The 13,342-nt window shown below is 40.9% G+C and overlaps 1 protein-coding gene across 4 annotated transcripts in view; it reads left to right on the forward strand.

Annotated features, from left to right (window-relative positions):
- abl1 (c-abl oncogene 1, non-receptor tyrosine kinase) overlaps positions 1-13,342 on the forward strand; it is a 38,385-nt gene that overhangs the window by 10,873 nt on the left and 14,170 nt on the right. For 2 of the 4 annotated variants that reach the window (XM_050052338.1, XM_050052339.1), the window contains exon 1: positions 7,714-8,550. The exons of the other annotated variants lie outside the window; for them this stretch is intronic. In XM_050052338.1, coding sequence (XP_049908295.1) covers positions 8,466-8,550 — 85 coding nt within the window. In that variant the 5' untranslated portion in view covers positions 7,714-8,465. Of the gene's footprint in view, positions 1-7,713; positions 8,551-13,342 lie in introns of those variants that run through there. 4 annotated transcript variants of the gene reach the window in all.

Raw genomic sequence — 13,342 nt, forward strand, 5'->3', positions numbered from 1 at the left:
TCAGCTGAACGTCCAGGCTTTTTCTTTGTGGTAGGATCCACTTCTGAACCGTGTCTCGGCCGCTTCTTTGGGTTCTCTGCCATGTTGCTTTCTCTTTCTACCTGCGCTCTACCTCTTGCTATGAGACACTCTCCGCTCTTCCTCCCCCTCCCTTCTTGTTGTGAGGTAAAACGCGGCATTTCCTGTGCGCCAGCACGGGAATGTTGCCGGTCGACACGCAAACTAAAAATGATATATATTGAAAAATACCACGAGATGTTAGAGGAGCCGATCGGCTTAATCGGCATTGTGTCATCTCCTCTAATAGTGGCTTTACGGACATGTAGAAGTTACGCACTATAGCTTTAAATGTAAAGTACATTTTCCTGATGTCTGTCTCATATATGTTCTTGCATTGATGTAACATAATAGCAATGCACCATATCTGACACAGTTGTTATATCTTACATTTAAGCCAGAAAATTTTGAAATCTTTAAAATGAATTTTATTGCTTTTATGAAATGCTAAAATTGAGAAATTTCAGCAGCTTGTAAAGAAGTTTATGAAGGGTTAAAAACTCCCACGAAATCATGAAGGCAGAGACAACAGCTTAAACCAAAGTTTTTTCCATGTACGTAAGGTACACAGTGTTTTGCACAGAACAATTGAAAGTGTAAGCATGTCGGTTTAGGACAAACAGTCCTGGTGAGTCTTTGACTCTCACCCTGGTTTTTGTTATTTGGATTCACTTCACTGTCTGCAACAGTATATGTTATGAAATCTGGGCTTGCGATAGCCCAGTTTCTGACAAGAAAATGATCTACTGAAATGTCCTTGTGTGTGCTGGACACTTGTGTATCAGTCACTAAGTCAGATTTTCTATACTGATACATTGCTTAAAATTAGGTTGGCTTGTTTTAATGTTAGTTATGAGGGCATTCATTGTCGTCTTCCAGTCAGAACAGTGAGACCACAAGCATGAGCACTTCCTTTTCTTCTTTTTGCTGGTTATCCCTTCATTGTACACACACACATACAGTACACACAATACTCACGCATGCCGAGAACCTCCAACTTGGGTTAGGAATGCAGAGTGGCAGTTCTTCGCCACCCGGGTCCACACACACTCACATACAGAAAAAAACACCCCCTGTTCCCCTCTCCATGCCTGAGCAGGCAGCCCCAGCTCCAGACGCAGCTGTTGTTTTCTCTGCAGACAACCTGCTACCTAGGATGCCAGCTCTGGGTTTTTGTAAAAATTTCAGCCATTTATGGGCCCTCTCGGTCAGAGAGCCTCCCCATGCAGATTACAGGATAAAATGGGGGCATGATTTGAGGGCATTTGCCTTCCTCTTGAGAAAGGCCTTATTTGAGGTTGATTTTGCTGACAGTGTCCCTGTATCTAGAGATCTATATTTTGTAAAATATTTTAAAAATTTGATTTGAGCAGGAATTAATAAAATCCTTTCCACTAATGCATCGTCTGACCACTTACATTATTGTCTGGTTTGCTTTTTGCCCCTCACCAGTCCAGACCATACAGTACTGGTATGCTGTCCTGTCCCTTTGTGTTGTGTTAAGCTCCTCTTCATAGCGCTATAAGAGGAGGCCTGCTATGCTTGCTGCATCTGGATCCACTTAGACACAAAGAAGAGCCCGAGCAGCTCCACTGCTGCAGCCCGAGAGCCTCCAAGCCAGAGTCACCCTTCTATGTATCTGTTTCTGTTTTTACCCCAATGGGCATACAGACAAATGGGGTCTTTCCCCAGGCGTCTAGATAACATCTCAAAGACATTTAAGGTTAAGAGTCTTTAAAAACACACTCTCTGCCCTGTTTACTGTCTGTCTCCTCTTATTAAGGTGCTGTCTTTTTGTGCTTTTGAGCTGATAAATTAGACCCAAAGTAATGGAAGAAGTTTAAGTTCTAGCTTTCTCTTTCTCGCTGTAGCATTGCAAACCTCCCACTCATATGTACACACGCTCCCTTTTCTTTTCTGCTTTCTCTCTCCCTCCTGAAAGAGTTTGGCTCCCTGAGTCTGCACACTCATAAAACAATGGAATATAAAAAGTTGTGCTTTCATTCCAGCACACTGGGTCAAATTGAGTAGTTTAGCTAAAATCTGAAAATGACTGGATTAGCACCCACTCCTCTCCCCACACACACACAAAGAAACACAGGTTTCTGAGTAGAACCCATTTGTCTGGACTTTCTTAATTTTCATAGACCTTTTCAACACGACGATTAGCGCAGCATTGTATCCCCGTCAAGTGATGAATAGTTGTGTGCATTCAATCTGGCTTTCTGTTTGCTCAAAGTATGAAATTTTAACTCTGGGCTAGCATGCATACGTTTCTATTCTCCGAAAGTTTGCATATTTTTGGCTCCACATAGTTTCGTCTGGGCCTACAGCAGTCTATCGTGTGGAGAAATGAGCAAAGGCCCTGCTTAGTCACCTGGTTTGTGTTGCCCTATTTTGTGTCTGTCATCATGATAAAATGGTTCCTCCTGTCCCATTCCAATAGGTCGGCGGGGTTTAACTCCCTCCGTCTCTGCTCTGCGTGCTAGCAGGCCCGTCTGTATTGAAGATCACTGTAAAGCTGAGCTGACAGTGGACTGTTAACGGGTCACCTCAAATGAGAGGGATTTGGCTGGAGAGAGAACGAGTTTGTGTGTGAGCAGATACACGAGAGCATGCACATAAAGTGGAATTCATCATAAAATGTGTTTAATGACCTTTGGGTCAGTTTCACTGTTTCCATGTAAAATACACTGGGGAAAACAGCTTCTAACAAGCCCAGAGAGAATAAATATAAAGGCTGTTGTTTGGCTTTTGTTCTCTGTGTGCATATGGTAGTTTTTCTGCACATCAGAAGCCTTGGAAAATATTTTAATTTGCTTGCAAGTTTGCTTATGAACTTCTGTATGTTTAGTTTCACTGTTGTCCACGTTGGTAATTTATCACCACTCCAGTCTGATGCTAGAGACCTTAACCTTGAACCAGAGCAGCCATTGCTTTGTCCTCAAGTGTCCACTCTCCCTGTGGAACATACCAAGTGGAGAATTACGTGGAACTCTAAACCCCTTAACCTCATATGCCAGTCTACACAACTCAGACACTCTGACTGCATTCTCCAGAAGGCCCAGAGTAAACAGCCACATGCACACACACACATCCACACACCACATACATACCTTGTTCTTGAGTGTCTGATATTTAAGTACTCTTGGCTGTGACTGTGAAGCAATACAGTGGAATGATGAACCATGTGCTGGAACCTACGCGGCTTCATCTCTCTCCCTGTCTCCTACTCTTATCCTCCTCTGTAATTAGAAAGCTTACTCGGTTTAAACGTGTAATAACTCATGGTCCGTGACTTAAATGGACAGGACCTATGCCAAGTGTTTCCTGGTATATATTTCTAAAATTGTGAGACTGTGTGATTGTGTTTGTGTGTGCCCTCATGTGGAGTGGGTAAGACAGGAATCAGGCAGTCCTCAAATATCTTTGTAGTCACAATAACTGATTCTTTGGTACCAAGTCGATGCCAAAATTTTGAAAACGTGATAGTGCTTGTTTTTCTCCAGTACAAAAGGTGCCAGGGATGCACATCTTGCGGACCAGACAGGGCAACATATACACCTACAAGTGTTCAAGTCTAACATTAAACGCCGAAGGAAGAAGAATGCCTTCCAGGACAGAACAATAACACATTGAAGATGGTGATAAGTGCAGTTGCAATTACAGCTCTCCCTTGACTTGTCAAAAAAGAAACATTTTTTCCTGTGGCCTGCGTATGTTTTGAATGCTTTTTAATGGGAGCATTGCGTATTTACACTATGCTACAAAAAATTAGCTGCAAGATGAGTTGCAGAGCGCGTTGCAAAATGTTTAAAGCAGATATCAGTAGCAGTTAATCATGTAATGGTATGAATTAGGGCTTGGTGACATGGAGAAAATCAAATATCAAAAATGTTCTTGACCAAATACCTCGATATTGATATTGTAATAATATTGCAGGGTTGACAATTGGTGCTTTCACAATTTACACAATGAGATTTTTCTGATAAGTAATGTGGATATAATGACTAAGTGGTTAAAGTTGATGGTTCCCATCTTCTACTGTAATGCAGCCGATATGAAAAAAATCTGAGGCGATATCTAGTCTCAAGATATTGATATAATATTGATCCACTGGGCAGCCCTAGTATTAATTTTTGAGCTGCATTTTTGCTCAGTGAATTCTGGTTCCAAATAAGTAATTTGGCGTAAAAGTAATGCCTATGTCATATTGATAATTAGGATTTGAAATATGATGTAACATATAGATTCATGTCAACATCTAAATGCTATAACACTAGTATAGTTTCAGTCGTAGTGCAGTTGCTGCCTCAGAATTTGGGAATACAACCTGTTCTCTCTGCAGAAAGATTTAAAGAACTGAATCGGGAAAAGTAGGAGGGGGGGGTATATGAGAGGAAAAGGGCCAAAATCCATCCCGTGGGTGGATGTACGTCAGCTAACTGTTAACATACACGGCCCGGATTATAAAACGCGAGCGAGCGATTCTCCTATGAGCTCACTGCCAAACAATGTGCTTCATGTTTCTCCATCTGCAACCTTTTTTCCTCTTTCCCTCTCCATTTTTTATAGCCCCTCTCCTCTTCCCTTCATCCTCTCATCTCCACAACACTTTGTGACTGCGGTAAGTTAATGGGCCTTTCTCAGAGTTTGAGGAAGCCTGCATTTCTTCTTAATTGGTATTTGGGGTGGTGCATGAGAGGAACACAAATGTTTGCCATACCAGCAGTGCAGCGATGATGCAGGGCCTGGTGCCATGTGACGGGATGTTCAGGGTATTGAGGTCATTACATGCAAAGCGACCGAGACTTTCGCCATGTTAAAGAATATCTGTAGCTGCTAACGAGAGCATCTCTGCCTACCTAAAACAAGTATACAATAACTTTAGGTATCAAGACTTAAAGATGTGGATGTGTAGTGTTGTTTGAATTCCTCCCAGTTCAAAATCTTGACTTCTGACTATTGGTCGGGGAAACAGTCTGACAACTTCATGAGGGCGCCTTTTCTGAACTCCTGCGCCTTTTCACCATTAAAGGACTCTTCTGACTGTCAGATGTAACCTATGAAGCAAACATAATGAGGCACATTAAATGAACCCTTGGTGATACACGCTCAGCCATTAGCAAACTTGCTCATAAACGTAGTTAATAATAGGCTACATCTCCTCTAACAGAGATCACCTTATCTTTATTCTTTTTAAGGCTTTATTTTTAGTGTTTTTTTCCATTTATTAGACAAGACACTTACATAAGCTATTATCACAAGGTGTACATGTACAGAAATACAAAGAACAGTGGAAGGAAAAGAAAGAGAACACACACAAAACAAAACAGAAAGCAAACTAAAAAAAAAAAAAAGCGTCATAGTGTATTTAAGCACAGATAGGACCATTTATAGGTAGACAATTCACATAGTTTATTCATGACTCCCAGATTTTATTAAATCTCTTAATGGAGGGTGCATCTGATTTTTTCCAGGTTCGTGTTTTGCATCACATCTTTGATCCATTGGCTGTGTGATGGAGGGGTTACATCCTGCCATATAAATAGAACTGAGCGTGTAGCTAATAGGAAAAGGCACTGACCTTCTGTAATTGAGCAGGCAGACTGGAATCATCTCGAACTGAGGATATACAAAAACAGTAATTATCTGGGGATTTTTATTTTCCTCTCCTCGTATTTCTCATTGTCTTATATGTTGCACATGTATCAGTTTTGTCTTCAGACACGTTTGTTTATTGTTCTTTTTCCTCCCCTTGTATTACTCACCAAGTTGACCAGTGAAACTATCCCCCAGCAGTATTTGCAAACTGGGCTTTCTGGTTAACATAAAATGTCTGTTAGTCAGCTACAGACATAGATTAAGACTCAGATGTCACTGCTCTCACTCATGTTAAAAGATGGAAACAAAAGCTGTTAAAGCCATTTTGCATTGTATATTTTCCTGTAACGGCATATTTTTAGTCAGGGCCTCTGCTCCCTTATTGGAAATTCCAGTGACCAGGTCAGCCAGTTAACTGGTTTGGCACTCATGCTACGTGCTATGGTGTCATCAGGCCGGCTTCCCACCAGTATGTAATCACCCACTTGACTGGGTTTCTTATCTCTAGAATGATGTTTGTCGTTTCAATGGAAAAATATTTGCCAGATATAGTCAGTGGATTACAGCTGCTCTTTTGTGGTTTCAGTCTGTAGCATAATGACTAGACAGTCCTTTTAGCCCAGATAATATGAGTGGACAAAATAACAGAAATGCACAACAATATCCTGCTTAAAAGTAGATTGCGCCTATGAATTATTAAAGAGTTTGATAATATATCTGACAAAAACATAAGTGAACAAAAACACTGTGTTGCTTGGCTACTTTTGAATTGCAGTCTATCGAATGGGTGGTAATGATGGTCCCCATCCTCTGCAAATGGCGTACGACAGTGTAGTACTGTGTACGGTGTCAATATCAGGCCATCGGTGAGTGTATGTCCCTAGTTTTTGCGGTATGCCCTCATTGGCCCTTGTTGGCCCTTGTCAGTCCTTTTTCTGGCCAGTTCCGTATGTTGAGTCGGCATAGGCCTCAATGCACGAGAAAAAAAATGGAAATGAGGAAAGTAAACAAACGCCTTAATTCAAGAGGGAGTGAGATTGAAACAAATTTGTGGTGTTGTTAATGTGCTAACAGCCTAAGTAGCACCTTTAATCCACCCTGTTGGTCTTCCAGCTTCCCTTTTTTATTGACGAATACAGACTATCGCCACCTTCTGGTATGGAGAGTTATTTCCTCTCATGCAGGCACATAATGTGCATGCAAGCTGGATGTTGGCTCTAGTCTTTGAGGTGTGGTCAGTGCAACTTTTTGGCCGAGAGACAGGCAACGTGAGGCAATGAAACAGTTGGCTTTCGTCGCCGCTAGTTCTTTGATGACAGTTTGGTGTGTCTAGGCCTTTAGAGGAAAATAGGTGCATCTGTATTCAGCTAAGAAGTGTGCATTGTTGAGTTAAGTCAGACTTTTTTTGACAGATGCCATCAACATTCTCAGATGCATTTCAAGGCACAGCTGTAGTGACATTTTCTTTCTTTTCAATGGATTTGCTTGCAGTCGATTTAGTTCATAAGTATGACTTAACCTCTGAGTCAGTTGTGCATCACAACACTTTGAGACAGCAGAGAAAAGACAGAAAAGAGATTTCAAAAAAAGTTGTGTCGTAAGACAGCTTGGCTTCTGCCAAGGATTATTTGTTCCTTCCAGATATGGCCAAGCCACGACTGCTCTCTGAAATCACATGGTCAGACATGTTTCTGTAAAGATCAAAAGATAAAGGTTCTCATTTTAATAAATTCAAATATGGTGCTGCTTACTTTATTTCCATTTGAAATAGCCTATGGCAAATAAGCCTGTTTGAGTTGTGTTTGATGTCCAGAGTAGACTGCTGAAGGTTATACTGTTCTCTCTGTTCTTGACTGAGAGCTTTAGCTTTGTCTTAAACAACGCAGCCCTGTTTCCAGAACTGAGTCTTCAACCTGTAAACATTTTAGAATGATGAGAGGGAAAAAGCATGGTCAAAAAGAAGAGAGAGCGGCAGTGGGACAGTCAGAGGGGGGAGGGTTGGTTAAAAAGTTGGAGGAGGAGCTTCTTGTAATCATCTCATGACTTCAACAGAAGGGAAGAGGAGCTATTCAAGGTCTGAACTCAACCTAAACTTCAAAGTTTTGAAATCAGGCAGCTTTTGTCCCATCCGTTCTTATGAATTTAGGGTGCTGATGTGCTGTTGTTTGTATTCTTGGTGAGTCCTGTGTGTGTATGTGTGTGTGGCGGTCTCTCCCTCTCATTGTGTGTTTGCTGCTGGAGGTGGGAGGGCTCAGCTGATGTCATTGAGTGCAGCAGGCTGAGCCTGAAAGAGGCCCTTTGTTGGCAGCTGTAGCACGAGTAGTCCCTGTGCCTCAGACACACACACTCACACAGGGGACAGGACAGAGGAATGGCACCGCTCAGACTGCCCTACTGCCCACTCATCTGACACATCTACAGGTCTAGCAAGCTTTTGGACCAAATCTGCGCTTTTGGATAGTTGTTGTATCTCACAAAAAGTGGAGCTAACCAAAAGCACAAAAGCAAAAGAGGGAAAAAAACATGGAGACGCTCAGAAGAGAAAGTTGATAGACTTTGCCGGACAGCGGACTCTGCCTTTCTGTTTCAGAAAGGAGTGAGGGGAAAGAGGATTTACACCAGCAAAAAGGACCAAGGAAAAGAAAACCAGTATATTTTATCACCTATTTTGGCTTCTCCTTTTGTCAGTTTTTTTCCTGTGTTTGAACTTTTCTCCTGTTGGACACATGTAGAGGGGAAACGTTCAAGAGACGCCTGATTTAAACAAGCAACAACATTTTCAAGCGGGAAGGGAAAGAAAGCAAATGAAAATGTTGGAGATATGCCTGAAATTGGTGGGGTGTAAATCTAAGAAAGGCCTCTCGTCCTCCTCCAGCTGTTACTTGGAAGGTAAGAACACTTTTTGTCATGGCTGTAGTGTTGTCTTTTAACTTAGGCTGTGAAGTTTTTAAGTTTACTTTGGAAAATTAAAGTAGAAACGTCACAATAAAAAAAAAAAAAAAAGGTAGGGGCTTAAGAGACACAGGGAAAAGGATAAAAGATGAAGTATCACAGTATAAAGGCTCAACAATGATTTCTGCACTGTGGAAACAGAGGAATGGGGAGGGGAGAGCAGAGAGTAAGCACAGGGGAGGGTGAGGGAGGCCAGACACACTGGCTAGCTGAAGAGGAAAGAAGTGGAAAAAGAGACGGAGAAGAGAATACAAGGAAATCTGACTCCCGGTCCTGTCCCACTTAACTTTGTTTATGAGGAGAGGGGATCTAATCTCAGTCTGCGCTCCCCTTTTCAGTTCTCTGCTATGTACCAGGACTTGGTCTTGTTCACTGCTTCTGTAATGATTTTAAAAGATAATAGATCTATATATTTGACTCACTCTTTGTAGTGTGCAGCCGAGCGATTACTTCTTTTCCATTTCTTCTAATTACACAGTTCTGGTCACACTTAAAGTGGGTAATTGATTTGCCCATGATGTATGCAGGCGACATAAGGGGAGTTTGAAGAAATCCAGGGCACATCGAGTCTGTACACGATCAACACAGTAATTGATTGGCAATGGAAGACTCAGTGAAGTCTTGTGTGTGCCAAAGATTGCGCAACCAAATGATTTAATAGAGTTAATAGTCCTGGTACGCTCCCCACTGAAGTGGATGACAGTGATAAAGAGTCTCTAATTTCCAGACCATATGGTACAAGGCACAGCAAACCTCACGCTGAGATGTTCCACCCCAAATTAAACTTTTTTGACCTGAACTGTTTCATTAGAGGTGGAGGCCTCGTTTGTATTTTTCTCCCAAGTAGTAAGCAATTTGACATCATTAGAATGAAGATAGTTCATGAGCTTAATGGCAGGAAAGCACAATTTTAATATTTTATGACACTTTGTAGTTATTCTGAATGATGAAAATGGTGGTTCTGACGTGTTTAGTTTCTTTATTATCTCCTGCTTTTTTCCACCTGGCTCTGGTCTCAACATCCTCTCATTAACATGAAATCTCCTGCAGAGGATACAGCCATATCAGATGTATGATCTGAATCTGTTCCCCTTGCTCTCTCCACAACCTCCCACTCAGGAGATGACAGGTGATGCAAAAGAAATATGTAAGCTAGAGATTTTTCCTCTCTCATTCCTTTAAAAATATGTGGGTTAAAACTTGGGTCAACTTCATGGAAAAGAGGACCACATACATTCATGGTTTTGGACAGAGATATTCCAATACCGATACCAGTATCGGAAATATCTCCGATAGTGCCTAAAATGCTGGATCGGATATTAGCGAGTGAGTGAGCCTGTGCACTGATCTGATACCACGTAATTGATTAAAAGATTTGATTTAAACCCCCAAGGTTGTCATTTTTGTAAACACCATGAAGGTGCTCTATTTACTATATCTTGGAGAGCTCCAGTGCGATCCTATCCCTCTCAAGAGCTTCGTAATCCAGCATGGAACAGTAGTGTTTTCTTTTCTATAGACATTAAACATTATAAATCCAACAGTGTATGTTTTCAGTGATTATTTATCCATTTATCCTTATTGAAAGAAATTATTGTTGTCGTTAGCCATTGGCTGAAGCCTACTAAGTGGAAGATATATCCCATGATGCATTGGGACAAGTTTGTTGACAAATCAGGCTGATCCCATAGAACATGTGCAATGGAATAACATGACTTTCAACCCATCTAAATATGAGTAGATCTGTGCAGAAGGTAAAATATATCATTTTATTTTGCTTTGCGACATGGCAAATGGGCCAGTAGCATACAGCTATTAATTTTTTTGTTATGTTTTTTTTTTTTACACAATGGCATTGGATTGGTACTCGTATTGGCCAATATGGGAGCTTAAGTATGGGTATCTGTATCGGGAAGGAAAACATGGTATTAGAACGTCTTTAGATTTATACTCAGACTGCTGCTGGTTTCTTGCATTTGCTAATTAGTTTAATTTCCATCCAAAGCATAAGGCAGCTTATTTGAGATGCTAGAGGGCTTCGTGGTCACCAGCACCAAGTAGAACCAGACATAATGTTTTTATTTCATTTTAAGTGGTCTGTTTTTCTTTTTTCAATAAATTTCTGTCTTGCATCAGTGTGTGAGTTTGGGCGCATTCCTCTTGCTCATAGCAGTGTAGTCATAGCTATGAATGCTTTACAAGTTTCACACATATTTAATCATTTTGAGTGTCATCTCAGTGATGCAGCCAGGACATGCTGCAATTTCTCCCACTGCATGACTCTGATAACGGGCCTTTTTTGTTTTCTGTTTGTTTCTCACTCGCGTCCTGAGTTTCCTTTTTCATATGTCTTCTATTTTCTCCTCTCTTTGAGCTTGTGTTGTCACGGTCCATGTGTCAGTATGCTGTCGCCCTTTCACAAAGAGCTGTGGTATTTGTGGCCCGTAAAGTGGACATGTGTGGCACGGGTTGCTTAAAATGCGCTGCCCACACACTTTATGACCAGGCCAAACTCTGGACTTATGGTATGTCTTGTTGGCACTCAGGTCTGCTCTTGCCTAGTGGAACTCTTTTTCTATCCTGCTTGATCTCTGGCCTAAACCTAAGCCCAAATTTGATAAAACACAGCCGTCTTTCTCACTTCAATCATAGTGTTTGTGCTTTTTATCTACAATAATCACTGGGAACATGACATTCTTGTTTGTTTACCCAAAAGATAAAGTAAAAGACAAATCTTTGGCTGCTGTTTTTTGATATATACTGAAAAATATAGATTTGGGAACATCCTAATCACCTGTATGATGCAATCCAACACAGTAGAAATGCAAATACTTTGTTAAAATTGTGTCAGAGAACCAGTATACTGATGGACTTGTGCTTATAGATGGATTCCACTTTTGAAAACAGGCAGACCTGTTACATTTTGGAGTAACAATCAAGGGTGCTTCCCCCAGCTGGCAAGGATGCAAATATCTTCGTGCCTCATGCAAAAATAAAGCTAGACCAAACCAAAAAACAAACCGAACGGTCCCTCAGGAAAGCATTACGTTTTTGGTTCTTTTTCATTACTGTACAGTGATGACTGGTATCAGTGACTAGCCAGCAATAACTTAGTTTACTGGCATTTGAAAAATGTTTGACAAGTTCATCTTATTTTGCTAATTTAGCCAGTCTTCACCAAAATACTTGTGTTTGATTCTTTTGTAGTCTTAAAACCGCAGTTCAGATTTTTTTGACATAAGACAGTAACATCCATGCATTGATAATACTAGCATGGAACTCATATATATTTGGTTCATGTTAATATGAGAATATGAGCCAGGCAGCATGCAGATGAAATTGAATCTGACATGCTCTCACAGGAAAAACAGCAGTTTTGTGACCTAAAAGAATCACCACATTTGGCTTTGATTGTCTCACTGTGTTGAGACTGGTGAGCCTAACTTGGCAGAAAAGGTTGTGTGAAAGTCTTCCGTCTGCCTCCTGATACACTGATGTCTTCAACTTGTCAACAATGTCGTGACTGACTGTGCAGCATATGGTGTGTTTTACTTTCTTAGGGTTATACTACATTTGGTCTTGCGTGCTACAAAGCCTTTGTTTATCTCTTTCTTTGAGGACCCGCAAGGGATATCTTCTCTATATGTGACTGTAAAGCTCCTTCATCACACAAACACACTTGGGGTTGTACACCAGCGCCCAGAAGCAGAATCTTCTCCAGGACTTCATGTTCATATTGTTGTTTTGATAAGGAGTAGAATGAACAAGTTGTACTCAACTAGATGTATCAAATTTAATATCAATTCCAAGTCACCCAAAGTCTGTCTTCAACCCTGTCACCAAAAACATTTAATTGGCAAAGAATGATTTTAATAGACTTAATGTGCAGGTCTGTGGCAAGCAAATCATTTTTAGTTGATTTTATTATGAAGCACATTCTTGATTTTATGTTGTAGTTTGGCTAAACCAAGATAACAAACCCTCCCAACTTCTCCTAACTTTTGTGAGCAAAGCTAGAGTGCATAAGAAAGGAGGTGTGTCATGCTTGTTTTGAAAATGCTGCTTTTCAATTGAATTCCCTTTGTCGAGCTGCATTTTTAAACCTCTTCAGGCTGCCTAAAAAGAGATGAACTTTTTATGCCTCAGCGCCAGGGATAGCCATTGTCGGAGACATTATGTTTCCTGGTTGTCTGTCCATCTGTCCTGTTCTGGTGAACGCGATATCTCGGGAAAGCCTTTAGGGAATTTCTTCAGATTTGGCACAAACTTCCACTTTGACTAAAGAATGAACCAATTCTAGTTTGCTAACTTTGCTGAACAGCTGTCTATCTTCTGTTATATATTATGATTTTAAGTTTGATGTTGATAACTTCTAGGACAGCAGCACTAAATAAATGTATTGTGTTCTGGATAACTATGGACTCACTCAGCATGTGACAGAGCTCACACACAGTACAGGGAAGGCTCTGGACTCAATCATTCAGGAGCATCAAAACCAAAAGTGTGGATAACATCACTCCAGTTCTCAGATCTTTACACTGGCATCTTTTTTGTTTGAATTGATTTGCTGCTTTATAAAGCACTGAATGGTTGAGGGCCAAAATACATTTCTGATCTGCGGCTATGTTACGCGACGCTATGAACCATCCAGACCGCTCAAATCATCTAAGACATCTTTCTTACTGTCCTGAGTATATCCATAGTTGCTTGCTACTCCATTTTGACACCC

The sequence above is a fragment of the Epinephelus moara genome, chromosome 9, assembly GCF_006386435.1.
Source record: "Epinephelus moara isolate mb chromosome 9, YSFRI_EMoa_1.0, whole genome shotgun sequence".
In the NCBI taxonomy this organism is placed as follows: domain Eukaryota; kingdom Metazoa; phylum Chordata; class Actinopteri; order Perciformes; family Serranidae; genus Epinephelus; species Epinephelus moara.